The sequence below is a fragment of the Lutzomyia longipalpis genome, chromosome 4 (genome assembly GCF_024334085.1).
Source record: "Lutzomyia longipalpis isolate SR_M1_2022 chromosome 4, ASM2433408v1".
Lineage (NCBI taxonomy): Eukaryota > Metazoa > Arthropoda > Insecta > Diptera > Psychodidae > Lutzomyia > Lutzomyia longipalpis.
Genome location: NC_074710.1, coordinates 14,141,300 through 14,157,639, shown reverse-complemented (window position 1 = coordinate 14,157,639; position 16,340 = coordinate 14,141,300). Strand labels below are relative to the sequence as shown.

At 34.0% G+C, this 16,340-nt stretch overlaps 1 protein-coding gene across 1 annotated transcript; it reads left to right on the top strand.

Annotated features, from left to right (window-relative positions):
* The first annotated feature begins 749 nt into the window (after positions 1-749).
* On the top strand, positions 750-13,572 carry LOC129796602 (serine-enriched protein). Its single transcript, XM_055838689.1, is given in 11 exon segments — positions 750-1,284; positions 1,396-1,539; positions 3,282-3,472; positions 3,533-3,691; positions 8,062-8,511; positions 8,607-8,747; positions 8,818-8,873; positions 8,994-9,572; positions 9,652-10,283; positions 10,348-10,924; positions 10,986-13,572. Coding segments are annotated over 11 exon segments (3,675 nt in total). The 5' UTR covers positions 750-1,277; the 3' UTR covers positions 11,725-13,572.
* The last annotated feature ends 2,768 nt before the right edge of the window (positions 13,573-16,340 follow it).

Genomic DNA, 16,340 nt, shown 5'->3' with positions numbered 1-16,340 from the left:
TTATGAGTTAATACATACATATATTTATCTATATAATAAAGAAAGGCCTGTTTGTTGGTAATCGTCGTTCCTACTTTTCTATACAAATCCACACCGTTTGACCGATCGCGATGAAATTTAGTACAGAGGCTCCTTATAACAGGCGGTTTCAGATGGCCGTATTCATTTTCCCCCCAAAGCCCCCCTTCAGATGGCCCCCATATAGATTTCATGCAGTTTTTGCAAATTTTTGAATTTGGCGCCGGAAATTTTGTATGAAAATGATTTCTTCCTTTGCAAATTTTTTTCTTTTGGGCTTGTTAAGTGGCCCTAATCTACTTATAAATCATCACATTTTTTCTCCCTCTAAAATTTACGCGAAGCGCAATAAATCCCCGCGAAGCGGGGCGAGGTAAATTGGAGCGAAGCGACAATTTACCTCGTCTAATAAAAACAATCAAAAGTAGATCCGTACGAAAAGAAGAATAAGTAATGGGGTTCGTGCATTTTGGGGGTCATAAGGTATGAGAAAAGTTTGTCTGCCATGTGTAGGAGGAAGGTGGCTGGACAAAATGTCTGGTAGTCACTTTCGATTTTAATTCAAGCCTCCCTATCGCACGAAGTTCTATCGATTCAAAAACCTCACCCCCATCCATAATAGAGGGAACGCAGATGCGCTGTACCTTCTTCATAACACTGGGGAATACCACCTGTTTCGCGTGTGCGACGAAAAATGCGAGAAGGGTGCAGCATGGCTGGAACTTCACCATAAAATTCAGTATCAATTTATTTAGTGTGTAGACAAGCTGTGTTTTGTAAAGAAAAGTTCATTTGACACAGAAAAAAAATTACATCTCTGGACAGCTTTCTGTGAAGATTCTTCAAAGCAGTCACCCATCACTTACCAAGTGCCTCTTTAGCCAACACAACAGCAACTAAACAACAAAAAATCATCGCCATTGCCCCGCATTGCCAAAGTGGAATTTTTTCCGCCCTATAGTGAATTTTTCGAGAACTCTGTTAAGGATTTTTTTTTTCTCGCTATTTTGTACCAGACATATTTGTTGCAATTTTGTTGTGAAAAAATAATAACTGTGCTTTTTAATGGATTAATGTTGAAAACATATTTCTTTCGTGAAGGGGCATTATAGACCTTTTACAATTTGATTGTGAAACAAGGATAAAGAGGGATAGAGAAAATTTAGAAGGTCAAAATCCGTTTTGTGGTGCAAAAGTGCATATTCAGTGCAAATTTAGTGTTTTTTAAACATAACTTGTGTCACATTACATAGTTGGAAATGTTTTGTGAGACTTGAAGAATTTTTTTGCATAGGCATAAATTTTTTTCCGTAAAATAATTTTGCCCTCTACGCTGAAAGGTCCCATCTTAATTAGGTTGTCGATTTTTGTGTGAAGCGCAAGCTGTATTTCATCGATTTGACTATATAAATTCACCTTGTGAGTTTGTGTGTGTTCAACTCTGTGTACCCGTGTACGAAAGACACCGAAAGACCATCTTTCACATACTTAATCCTGTGCTAGGAGTAGAAGCTGCAACAGGTAAAAAGGCTATAAGGGTGCTTTTGCGTCAAATCACAAAGTACAAATATGCGAGGGTGGTCCCTATATCGTGCTTCCCGCTCCTTCTCCAAACCCAAACTCCCCTATTTTCCATCATATCCATCCCTACGTGATGTCCTACAGAAGTTTTAAGCCAATAATAGGCATCCAGCCACAACTTGATTAAAAATAGCAATATGGGACCAAACATTCATTAATGGGGAGGAAAGAAAAAAGTCACCCCTATATACAAAATTGAATTGGAAGTCGACAGGAAATTCCCTTTTATTGCAATATCCTTAATATCCTTCCGCGTGAAATTGATTCAATTTCCATCCATCAGTGCATTTTCCGCAATTTTAAGAGCTAACACACTTTTAAATTTTATATATATTTATATGTACGTGAACTAGGTGATCCAGAAGAATATTTGCATTTTGAGACACCATGGCAACAGCCCTTCCAACAGTCGTCCCGTACCATCCACCGCTTTTCAGTAATGTATCAAACATAATGTATTCTTTTATTGCTGTGTAGCCTACATCATTACTATATTTCACTGCACATCCCATTTCCTAAATTAAGCTAGACGTGTCAAATAGAGCATAGGATACATCATTTTAGGGTCAGTAATTCAATAAAGGGTAGACTTAAATAAGAATTTGTTTTTACCATTCACTTTCCATTTATTCACTTTTGTGCTTTCTCAAAAATGTAAAAACATTTTTTTTATTACAGTAATCTTTTGTTTTAATAAAGAAGACATAACAATACGCACCATCAACCTTACAATAGGCAATATTACTTTACCTATATGAATAATAATTTATAAAATAGAGAATACGCAGATAAAAAGAAATTTTATTTATTTATTTTATTAATAAAGGAGATGCAATCATCCCTGATAATTCCCCTAAAAGAAATTTTAATGATAGACATCAATTCTTTTTAGTGAATTGTTTTGAAATCATCATATATTCTGTCTTATATACTTTTTTTCAAAATTCATGGTTATGTAAGCAGGTGACCACCTTGGCCAATTCGATTTATCTATAATCTGTCGTGATATATTTTGCATCTACAATTTATAATTCAGTATAACGACAGTTTGGATACTCTCACCCTAATTACAAATATTGAATGAAAAGAGTACATCCGAACAATCTTTACACTGAGGTATCATCGTATATGTTAGGAAATTTTAATTATTTTTATACCCACTTTAAGTTCTTCAAAAGATAGAAAACTAAAGCTAAAATAAACATCATAATTTTTTTTTATTATTACGGGTTCCATCAATTCAGATAATTTCCTCTATCATAAATTTGCGTATATTCTTTTCTTTCTCAAGAATATGTATATGTATACTTAAGAGAGTTAAAAGGAATATTAAGTTGTGATAGATACAGTACATTAGGACAAATTGTTCTTCCACAATTTTTTTTTAGTATGTACATATATTAAATATTAAATACACCAGTCACATGTACATAATATTTAACAGAGTTGACTACGTAGAAATTAAATTATAGGTACCTACATACAAAATGAAACATTAACAGAATTTCATTTAATAGAATAACTTTGATATTTTTACGAAAAAAAGCAGAAATGTAATAAAATTCCATGAACCAATTCTTTCTATATTAAATTTATGTGATCCACAACCTTTTTTATTCCAACAATATTATATTATCTTTTATGTTTAAAAAAAAATTAATTATATTTTTCTACAAAAACAGACATGACGGGAGCCTCATTCGATGTATATCCATCAACAAGCAGTGGCATGGGATATTTTGAGTCAGATTTGTCGATTTTTGAAAATAAAACAGGACTAGCGGACGATATGAAGTTTCTGGCCTCAATGCCAGAACTGTGTGATGTTACTTTTTTGGTAGGAGAAACACGGGAGCCAGTCTGTGCGGTTAAAGTAAATGATTTTATACAATTTTATGTTAGGGCGTTATAATAAGGAAGTTTATTTTATAAGGCTGTCCTTGCTGCGCGATCGAGGGTTTTCCAAAAACTTCTCTACCAAGCTCCATCGCCACAGAGACGAAAGGAACCACCACAGCGTGAAAATAAACTGCGGCTCTTCTTGAAACGATCCTCAGAACCGCTGCTTAATCTTCAAAATGCAGCTCAACAGGTATAACAAGAATTTAACGCTAAAATATGTTCGAATTTTTTTTATGTAACCTATTCCTAATTATTATTTTTTTTTAATTTGTGTACCCATATTTCCATGTAAAAAAAAACTCTTTAATACATTTAAATGCACTGAATATCTATTCGGGAATAATTTTTCAAGTAAATATTTTGTTTTTTTTTAATACCACCTTGATCTAAAGCTTTAGACTCCAGTAATATTGATTTTTAATATTTTTAGGGTAAAAAAAAAATCAGGATTGCACTTAAGTATTTTCTAACAAATATTATGAAAATTTGGTATAATTCTATTTTTTATTCATTGCATTTTCAGGATTTGAAGTGCATATGCTTTCGTAATTAATATGTGAAAGTATATGTACATAATATTAAATTGAATATATTCCATATCTGTTAAAAATATTTTACAAAATTCGTAGTATCTACATATAATTTTCCGGGACAATGTATGAAACTTTGAGATTTATCGGTTTAATCCCGGATATGTAACCCATGCATTAAATGTACATATGTATGTATGTGCTCCCAGTGTTTTAAGAATATGTACATAGGAATACACATATACATACATAAGTAATTAAAAATAATCCAGAAATAACCAAAAAAAGTCCTTGTGTTATAAAAGAAATTATGAATAGGATTTCTGATGATGAAAACCAATAATTTAGTAGTTGATCACAATATAGAGAGCAAGATATTTCATTTTACTAATACTACAGTTGATTTATTATAATACAAACTTATGTATATTATAAAGCATTAAATTTTAGATTCGACCGAACTTCTGCCCCCTTACCATAACCTAACATAAGTTTTTATATGAGAACACTATGACGGTAGAGAACGAAATTATATAACTGAAGTCGTGAATTTTATTAAACGCCTTAATATCAAGTATGTATTAATAAAGGGGATGCACAATAGGCCCATAGGGGCCGCACTGCACAAAAAGATGAATCTCCGAGCCCCATTTAATGTAACGTAACGAATATATTCAGTTGCAACTCGAAATTATATGCTCTACCTGGTAATAATTTTGACAAAAATGAGGTAATTTTGCATTGTCTCAAAGCTAAACAAGTATACGTCTCAAATGTCTCAAATAATTCGATTTTTTTATGAAAATCACTCATTGTGGAGAGCTTACTTTTCACAATTTTTTTTTTTAATTTTCAATTATCAAAAAAAAAATACCTAGATATGAAAGTATTAAATTTAAATGGAAAAAGCTTGAAAATAAGATGGAACAAAACGTTCCAGAAATAAAAAGATATATTGAGAATTTAAATGAAGGTTAGTTAATTGGGAAAGACCGTTGGGAAAGGACTCTTAGAATCAGGAAGAACACAATTCCGAACATTTCAAAAAAAGAATTTTTGTCAAAAATGTCTTGAGTTCAAAGAAACCCCTAAGAATTATTTTGACGTCATTCCACCGGTTAGCATTACAATTATTTAATTCATTCTTATTTTAAAGACGATAAGGTTTCATTTTTGTTACTACCTAAAAAAAATTGTATTTTTCATTGGATTCAGATCAATTGATTTATATATTATTGTACCTGTTGCAAAGGTAGGAAGGATAGGGTTTGATTTTTTTTTGGCTTTAAAAATTGATTTATTCATTATATTCAGATGAATGCGGACTGGGAGCTCACAATGTGTGTCATTATACCCACAATTCTCTACAATTACAAAATCTTGAATGCTTCTACCCAATTTAAAATTCATTATCCTGATTTTTCCTCTTCTAATTGAATAATAATCTATATTTTAATAAATGAAATTTGATATAAAATAATACACATACATCTCTTCAATATAAATACCTATTTATGTTGTTAGGAAATATCATATTAAATTTTCATGATAACATCTTGTGTTGATTAAAAAATTATAGAGAAGTGGATATACGCAACAGTTAGCGCCAATTCCTGAGGTAATTAAATTATCGTCACAGCACAAAAAAGTTCACTTTTTTTTGTTTTAAAATCTTATCTATTAGTGAAAGCTCTCTTTTCTTTCCTTTAGAGTTTCCTCTACTTCTTTTCTTTGCTTTCTCACTATTGGATTTTTCTGGTTGTTTACGCAGACATTCTTTAAATTAAAAAAAATAATTTATTTTTAATAACATCTTCCGCTAGATATTGTAATATGACAAAATATGCGGTAATTTTTGTTTGAATTTTAAAAGTTTGTTTATAACTTTCATAGTGACTTCTTCAAATCATTTATAAATAAAAGCACATTTGGCCTTCATTGAAAATTTTTCTTGTAACGAAACGTTAAGTGTGATTACTCAGAATAATATCAGTCAATGAAATTATAAATAAATAAAATTTGCCTTTTTTTATTTAATGTCTATATTAGTTGGTGTTCCACTTCGTGGCCAACACCAAGTATTTTGCATGTAAATTAGTCTATGTCACATAATCTTACACTTCACATTTTTTCAGCACATTTATGTACTTATGTATTTTGTATACGATTTATAATACAAGAAGCTAATGCCCAAATATTTGCATGCCCAGGGATTTTTTAAACAAAAAATCTCTTATTTTCTAATTATTTATTTCAATATGGTTTGTCATATTCCTATTTATAACCTACACACAGAAAAAAATGATGTCCAAAATTGAGAAGGGTTATGTTAATTTTGAAGTGTGTCTCTACTCGCATTAGTTAATGTCGAGTATTCCCATTTACATAGTATACATTAGACAGTACGAGTCAAACTGCGAGTCTTCTACTCGCATTCGACTAATACGAAAAATTTTTCTGTGTGTACTATTATTTGTACATACATTATTATTAATTTTATCAAAATAATGGGCCTTATTCAGCGACCAAGAAACTGAAATTCGCTTGAAATCTTGAAATTTCAGTACAAAATTTAAAGATTTCAAGGGTTTCTTGGGCGCTGAATTAGGCCCAATAAGATAGCTAAAGAATAATACTATCCATCAAAAATTTGAGATTACGTTTTTATAATAAAAAAAAACTTTACTGTATAGAATAGGGGTTACTGGGGTAATATGGTGAATTTGAAAAGAAAATTAAAATTAATATTCCAAAAAGTAGTGGCTACTAATCTGTCTAATTTTGTCAGTAGTTGCACTTTATAATCCTGCCTAAGCCTAGAAAGTTTTATGAAAATTGATCCAATATTTTGGATTTTATTTGAAAAAAAAATCGAACATCAAAGTTACTCTGACCTCTCAACTAAAAATTAAGTTTTGGCGAAACTCTATGCATTTTTTTTATCCGAATGCATTTTTAGATAGAGTAACTATTGCTAAACACGAATTTAATCTGAATTTACCAACATAATTTTTCGAGTTTTCCCGTAGAATGGTGAATTTGGTGTTTAAAAAAAAAAAACTTTTTTAATTTTTGAAAAAAAAAAATTTCCTTAATAAGTAGAACTATTATATACAATTTAGGATGTTTGATCACTTACTATTACCAATTTTTCTAAAATCTTAATATATAAAGCTGAAAATGTTTGTTTGTCTGTCTGTGGCACATGAACTCCTCCGAAACGGCTGGGCCGATCTTGATGAAATTTGGTAGGGGGGTAGAGGGGGTCAATACGAGTTGCAAGCGCTATATGGGATTCCGCCCCAACCCCCCTTTATAGCGCCCCCACAGAAAAATTGATTTTTTCCCATTTTCTACCTGTTAAAGGGTCAGATAACGGGAATTTTTCGGGGTACCGTATTATTCATCCCCCCTACTAATATACGCCCCCTTTTATAGCTTAAAATGGAGTTTGCTCACACATGATTGGGGGCTCGGGTTGACTAGTAAAAATATAAAAAAGGGCAGTTTCTAAAATTTCATGTTTTTTTTTTTAATTTTTTGTATTTTTTCTATTAAAAAGAGTTTTAACTGTTACACAAATTTCACATTCTCAATAGATATTATAGAGCCTTGCTAAATAAATTTCATTTAATTAAAATTAGGGGACAAAAAAGCGCAATTCACTATTTTACCCCAGGGTTGGGGCAAAACGGTTAAAATGTAAGGGTTTGGAAAATGGACTGAAAATGAATTTTCCCGTTGAGATAGAAAGAAATGGTCTGAGACAAAGTTGTAGCCCGGATTTGCTAAAAGATAGTTGTGATGGGAAAACTCAAATATTTCCAAGGAACTCAGGAAAAATTATCTCCCAAAAATTCATCATTTTACCCCAGGTTACGAATGTCAGGCCAAGGCCCAACTTGGGGCTGTAGCGATAACTTGATTGATGAATAAAAATTGTTTATTTTTGATGGATATTTTGGAAAAATAATTATGGTTGAGAAAATTAGTATTTAAACATGCTTCCTTTACTTTTTCAATGCAACAGCCAACTGGACATCAGCATCAGACGCTAATCATTGAGGAATTTGAGCCGGATGTATTTCGTCAGTTAATTGAGTACATCCATACGGGTGGTGTAACTCTACAACCGAGAACTCTTCTTGGTGTTATGAATGCTGCCGATTACTACGGACTGGAAGAGCTAAGACGTGCCTCAGCGGGTTTCGTCCATTACTGCATCAATGTTGATACTGTGTGTGCACTCCTAGCTTCCGCCGAGCGCTACATCCAGTATAAGTGTACAAAAAATCTAGTACAGAAGGTTTTGGAATTTGTGGATGAGCACGGAAATGAGGTGCTCAATCTCGGCAGTTTCACTCTCCTACCACAGCATGTGGTGCGACTGATCTTAGCTCGAGAGGAATTACGTGCCGATGAGTTTACAAAATTCCAAGCAGCTCTTATGTGGAGTAAAAAATACTGCGATAGTAATCCGGTACAATTTTTTCTTATACATACATACATTATGTTTTATAGTTTATTCTTATGGCTATTGGTGGATAACTAAATAATTTGTATGATTTTTTGCAGATTAACCCGCTAAAAGAAGTTCTAGGCAATTTCTTGGAATACATACAATTCCATAAGATTCCAGCTAATGTACTAATGAGAGAAATTCATCCTCTCGGCATTGTTCCCTACTCCATCATCATGAATGCTTTAGCCTTTCAGGTATTTATATTTGATACCTTAACTTCCTTTAAACAATATAGCAAAAAACATGAAAATGATTATTTTTCAGGCCGATCCTGCCAGTGTTGATCCAGGAAAATTATCACCGAATTCAAGTCGCGTTAGGCGTGCAAGGCATTCAAAGGGACGTTCAATGTCTGTGCAGAGTTCATTAGATCCCTATGGTTCAAATACAACCTTAAGCTCAACTGGGAGCAGTGATCCACCGAATGGCACGTGTAGCAGCAACTAGCATAGGTCGAACGGCCCCTCCTCTCACCATAAAAACTCCTCACCAAAAATCCGCAAAGCCAAGTCTCAGAGCTTCCGTACACGTCGTAGTCCGTCAGAACGCAAAGGTAGTTCATCAGCTTTTGCACCGCCATCTGGTCAGCTTAATCTTGCCATCGAACGCACAGGTAGCAAAAGAAGTCCAAGCGGTGTGTCTCCGCATGATAGTAAAAGTCCAAGCAGTACATCGCAAAAAAGCCCAATGTCCCTGTCGCGTCAGAATACCGTGCGACAGTCTCATCGTCGGAAAAATTCTGCGTCGCTGAATTTGCAGGGCCGCCGGAGTCCGTGCGGAGCCGCGCCAGAGCAGCGCAGTCCGCAGGGGCGTCGCAGCCCTGTCTTTCTCAGCTACGAACCGTCACGATCAGGACACCGAAGCCCAACAGATCGTCGAAGTCCCACATCATCCATCCATGTACAACAGCAATCTGGGCATCGAAGTCCCATTGACTATGAGCGCCGTAGCCCTCTATCTGGGGTAGCACCACCGTTGGATAGACGAATGTCTGGTGGGATATCTCCTGACGAACGAAGGTACATAGTATCCTACATTCAAAGAAAGCTAAAAAATAATATTTTAATCTGTATATTATTTTTAACTTTTATTTTTTAGGAGCTCAATACAGCAATCTTTTCTGTCAGGTAGACGTAGCCCAATCGGTTTCTCTCATGGCATGATGATTCCATTGGGATCAAATCGTAGTCCGACACTTCCAATTCCTCCCATTACGATATCTAACCCATCAGAAACAATAGCGATTATTCAGCGACAAGTTGAAAGTACAGTTGATTCATCTGCAGATGAGAAGAGTCCACCGACAGGAGACCGAAAAGAAAAGACCAGTGTGATGCGTGAAATTCTAGCATTTGTAAGAAAACCGTCAAAGAAAGTTACAATGCGAACAAGTCGTTTTGCAGCAGCTTTCTCACGGGCCGAATCTACATCAGGGAGTCCTCTTTTGCGTCAAAGTACTTTTTCCAGTGCTCCCACGGCATCAAGTCGAGCTGCTAAAAGTGCAGTGACGAAGCAAATGTCTGAAGTAAGTCTGGAGCCTAAGATGTCTTTACGTTTTCGAACTCTTGCATCAACAACTAAACTGTCGCTAAGGCTTCGACGTTCAGACACCAATAAGGGTAAAGATGCTAAAAAGTCGAGTGGAGATGAAGTTAGCGACGTGGAAAGTATGACTGATATTAGAGCTGTTGAAAAGCTTGGTGCAAAACCATCAGGAAGTAGTGCAAACGGTAAGCTTATATTTCAGGTAGATCATCAAACTAAATTTCATCCTTTCATTGCTTTTCCCAATAGGAGGTTTGTCATTTGAACTCGAAAATGTACATTTTGAAAAGGTTGGAGAGTCATATATCAAGCATGAACAAATTCGCGAAGAAACAATTGAGGAGTCTAGTCCTATAAAGTCAGATCGAAGACCAGGTGAAGAAACGTTAGAGTTACAGAGACCCGTCGTAAGTGGAAAATCAGCATTAGAAGAGGAGACAGAACGGATAGAGGAGCTAAAGCGTAGTTTGCTAAGTCTTCTCCCACCGGTGGAAGGCAGTATCGATGATCCAAGTCAAGAGGCAACTGAGGCAATTGAACAAGCTGCAGCTGAATTTATACTAGAAAAACCACAAGTGCCTTGCACCTCAAAAATCCAGTGTCCAACGTTCGAGATTGAACCGCCATCCCGACGTGCATCATTCGATCCACCCCGTTCACCTTATTTGGAAAATCTTCGTAGTCCATGTGGACGAGGTGATGATCCGAATGGTGTTCGCCGGGATTCAGGGGCAGATAGTTTCGAAATTGTAGACACAGATCGGAATCGTGAGTCAAGTTTCGAGGACCGCTACTCGTCCATTGATACAAGTTTCGACATATCCAGGTATTTAAATTGTTTTCTCTGCTTTTTTTATCCAATGTAAAAAAAATATTTCCATAATCAGGTACCACTCGACGAGTTACGAAGATCAGACATCGAGCTTCGAAATGATGGAAGCAATTCCCGGTGACAAGAAATCACCTTTTGATCTCCGTAAATCGTCGATTGAGCTCGTGGATGTTGAAACCTTTCAGCATCGTTCAGGTGGCAGCAGTGACGGTCGCAAGTCCTCCTTAGAGACTCACTTTGACTACACACAGCCGCATGGTATGGCAAAACACTTTCACTCCCGCAAGCATATCCATCAGCAACGGACTGGCATACATAGACCACGAAGCCCTCTGTCACAGCAAACTTCCTCCAACTATAGCTCACGAGATTCATATGATTCTGGCTCTGAACCATTAGTACCAAAACGCCTGTCTGGCTCTCGAAGTCCATTCACTGATCCCACACGTCAGCATTTTCCTCTGCCACCACGCTCACCTTGCACTGGCATTGATGGGGAACCCTTCCTATGTATGGATCAGCGATGTGCTGCTATTTTTGAACCACGTCCAGCACGAACTACTTCGCCTTATCTTACCTGCTCCAGTGGTAGTGAATTTGAACCACCTTCTCCGCGGCGTGCCTCATCGGTGTCACCTAAGCATACCTTTACGTTCCGCATTGTGCTAAAAAAGGTGGAAAGTAGTCCTGACGATCTTTGTCCAACTCGTGAGGCACGCAGACCACGCGTTGATAGACACAAGCGTCGTGACAGTAGGCGTAAGAGGTTAATGGATACCGGTAAAAGCTTCTAGGATCTACGGGACATGTACCCCTTAAATCTTCCCAGCACCATCTCCTGCCTTATTCGAGGAAGAATATTTTGGTGAGTTGGAACAATTATTAAAAAAAATCCCAATTTATAAAAAGGGAAAGAAATCTACATCTTCCATTGACAGTTTTTTTAACTTGTTATTTAATAATTGTGCGTGAAGCTCATCAAAATATGTCCTTTTTAACTTTCAAAATTTGTATTTAGTTAGTATTCCATCTTAAATTGATCATAAGTAGCTTGCCTACAATTATTTTAATTTTAAAAAACCTGAGCAATGTCGCTAAAAAAAATAAAAGTTAAACCACAGTACGTTAACCACAGATGAGGCCAGATTTGATAAAAAAAAATTATTACTTTTCTTTAAAATCAATTTTATTCACAGTGGCACTAGCCATTCTGCTAGAATATATTAGGATTGTCACAAAAAAATACAAGGATAAGTAGAAAAATTAATTACATTTTAGGTGGTACACGGAAACTGTACTATTCTTTTCTTCAAAAGAATCACAGCTGAGAATATGATATAACCGGAATGGAAGACCACTAAAGACTTTTAAAATATTTAATGTCATGGTTCAGGTTTTTAGGTCATCTGAAGATCTCATGTAACTTTTAGTATACCTACTTATGGGTATCCGAAGTTACTTGAATTTAACTTGCCTTCCATATAAAAAATTGTACAACTTACTACATCTATTTGATAAAAAGATCAAATGTCCTGGCCTCCACCAAGTACCTAATGAGATTACAAAGTATATATATAATTTCATATTTTCATCTCTTTATCACTGGATTTCAATTTAAATTTTTCCCTAATTACTCCAAAGAAAAAAAGAGGATAGCATGTCCCAGAAACAATTCAAAACTGTATATAATTATTAAATTAAAAAAATGTTGTTAATGTTTGCAGTTTAATATTATAGTTAATCTATAATTGGATAAAAAAGAAAAAAAAATATATTCTGAGAAACAAAAAAATCTATACCGTGACAATCCTTAAATGTTACTTATATATACAATACAGTTTAAAACAATATTGAAATATATGTTATCCTTTCTTTCGAGAACATCTTGATATTAGATTTTAGGGACACAACTTTGGCAATGATTTCGAAAGAAAGAAAAAGCAAGAATGCATTAATGTTCTATTCATAAAATGAAATTGTTAATTCCTGTGATTGCATGAAAAGATGTATATTGATGAATTTCATTATAATAACCCAAAAAGAGTAATACATAATCATTGTATTTTTCCATTTACAAACAAATAATGTTTGAAGAGTCTTTATATACTATCGTTTTGTATCTATACGTACGTATTTGAAAATGTTTTAAAGTAAAATATTTTGAGAATTAGTTGGTATTCCACTTTGTGGTTAACACCAAGTATTTCTTTTAATCTTAAATATGAAAAAAAATCTGCAATGTACCGTCGTTTATTAATTTATTTACCCATACTTACTAATTATTAACAATTTGAGGGAAGTTTCGGAAGATTTTTGTCTTCAATAAATTGATTACTGTATAGAAAAAAAATGAATCTAATGAGGTTTAATTTAAAAAAATACACCGAAAGGTTTGTAAAATGGACTTAAAAAAACTATACACAAAATGCCTCGTGACATGAAGGATGTTACAGTGAAGTTATAGAGAATGCGAACACTTTGAGATACATATATCACAAGGACAGGAATTTTATATGTGAAACTTTAATGATTGATAATAATTATTCTAAATAAAAAATATAATTGAGATGGATGTTTGTGGAAATACTGTTATACAAAAAATGCATAAACTACATTATTAAACAAACACATGAATAAAAAAATTAAATATAAAATTTTAAATGTGTGATTGTGCTCTAACTGTTAAAATTTTAAAATAAACTAAAATAGTTATTGAATTGAAAAACTCAAATAATTGTATCAATACAAACAGTGACTTGCAAAATATGGATTATATTTTTTGAATTTATTAGTTTACCTCTTATACCATTGGATCTACTTTTTAAACATGTCTATAAAGATAAGGCCGCTCAACTGGTCAAAATGACTATGTTAACTTCTAGCAGTTGGTTTCTTGACGTTATTGTTGAACGAATTTTCTGTAGGAGTTTTAACTTCATTTCATAACTTCATTTGAGGGGTACTTACTTAAGAATTAAATTTATGAATATGTTCAGACAGTTCAGACCGACGTGCTTGAAGATTATGAGCCATTTTATTTTTAAACAACTAGGTACTTTTCAAAAAAAAAAACAGTTTTGGAATGTAAACACAACAGTCACGGCTGCATACAGTAACAAAAGGGGGAAGGGGACGGAATCCCATATAGCGTTTGCAACTCATTTTGCCTCCCTCTCGCTCCATAACGAATTTTATTAAGATTGGCCCAGCTATTTTGGACAGACACACTAATTTAATACTAGCCATACTCAAAAAAAGTTTATAATCTTCGGACAAGTCGAGATATTTTTTAAACATCATATTAATTCTAAACGCCAAAATTATCAAAAGTTGCTAACCCTATTGCAACAACCATTAATAATTTGTTTACGAGGGTTACGAAGTTAAATTGTCGCTTCGCGGGGATATGTTGCGCTTCACGCAAATTTAAGAGAGAAAATAATTGTGGTAAAAAAAAAGATTAAAAAAAAGACTTATTCAAACAAATATTGCAAAAAGGAGAAGTCAATTTCACACAACAATTAGTTACCTAAAAATATTTGGATTTTATATGGAGGCTATTTAAAAAAAAAATGTGTTAGAGGAACAAATAATGTGGCCATTTAAAATCTCCTGATATATAAAGAGCGACTGTATAGAAATTTCATTGTGTTCAGGCAAACAGTAGGTATAGGAATGTGAAGACACGATAATCAACAAATACAACTTTCCTTTACCTATAAATTAAACTACATTTTCATAAAACTCGTAAAACTCGAATCCTTAGTCGTTGGTCGTTATTCTAAACTATTATGTAATTTCTGAAGATATCTTGAATAGATTTCTGGCAACGCCTCTGATATTCATTAAATCGCGATATAGTATTTTCATGCAAATAATCTTAAACCAATCCATAGGGGAACGTGGCCCAATTCGGACCACCGCCCAATTGTGTCCGCCCCTTTTTCTCGTAAATGACGAAATATTATAAAATTAGTTTCACTACATTATGAAGATATTATAGTAAGGTAATGTTACCGCCTAAAATAAATTAATTTGGTACACAACAGGACGAATTAAAAATCAAAATTCATTTTCAGCACTTGGCCGACATTTTCTGATTTTAGAAACTAAGTTGATATGAGTTTTTTTCCCACTATTATTTCTCATATTATGCCGCGTTTCTGTAGCTTAGAGGGTCTAGTTTATTACTTGATTTACAATTTTTTGAAAGATTTTAGGTATTTTAAGTAATTAAGTGAAAATGTAATACATGCAGAATGGTCTAATTGCGACCCCCAAAATGTTCCAATTCGGACCGTCTATTTCCACCACTCACCATGGTAAAGCTGTCGCGCGTGCGTGTAGTAGTGTAGAAGTGTCTTTCTCACACAGACCGCGCTGTGTTTTGATTTCAGGAAAATCAATATTTTTTCACGTTTATTGAAAGTTTTTTCGCAGTGAAAATGTTCCTAAAGCCAAAGGGGAGTGTAGTTAGTGTAATTCACGCATTCCTCAGAAGAATTTTCGTGGATTTTCTGCGAATTACGTCAGTGAGTGCGCAATTGTCGGTGTGTGTGAAAGTGTGTGTAGTCACCTCAAGGGCGAAATGTCAAAACAAATGTGGGGAAAAATGAAAATAAATTCTTGATTTTCCGGCTTTTCCGGGTAATTCATGGTGTTTTTCCTATTTATAGTAGTGATAAAAGTGATCTACTAGTGAAAAACCCACAAATTACGGCAAAAACAGGGGGTCGCAATTGGAACACTCGGGGGGTCGCAATTAGAACACCGTGGTGAAAAAGTGCAATTTTAGCAACTTTTTTTAATTCCATTATTACTCAGAACAGGTAAGAGTTAGAAGGTTTGCATCTATAGAACAAAGTTAGCCTATTAAATGACCTTTCCAATGGTACCAAACTTGGAAAGATTTAATTCATTTTAATATGACTTTTTTCAATCCTTCTGAAACAGAATTTAGGGGGTCCGAATTGGGCCACGTTCCCCTAATCATTTATGTATGATAAAACTCTAAAATTCAAACGGCGTTATGCAAGTCACGGTTTTGTAAAGTAAAAGACACTAAAAAGCTTGTCTAATAATGAAAAGCAAAAAAAAATTGAAAACATCTCCTTCATGCCTTAAACATGATTAAATCTTACATTGAACGTATTTAAAAAAAATTATTGAATATTTATAGAAGTTATTGAAATATACATATTTTTACTTTGTATATACACATATATAGTCCAAACGTGACTCTTCAGCGTGTAGAACATACAAAATAAAAGATTGTTTCGTAAAGGAAATGAATATGACAAAACCTACGTACCCATAAACTGTTATAGGTATAATCAACAAAAAAATTAAGACAAAGAATTAACAAAAAAAATCACGAAGCAAAAAAAGAAGAAAAATAAACATATATATT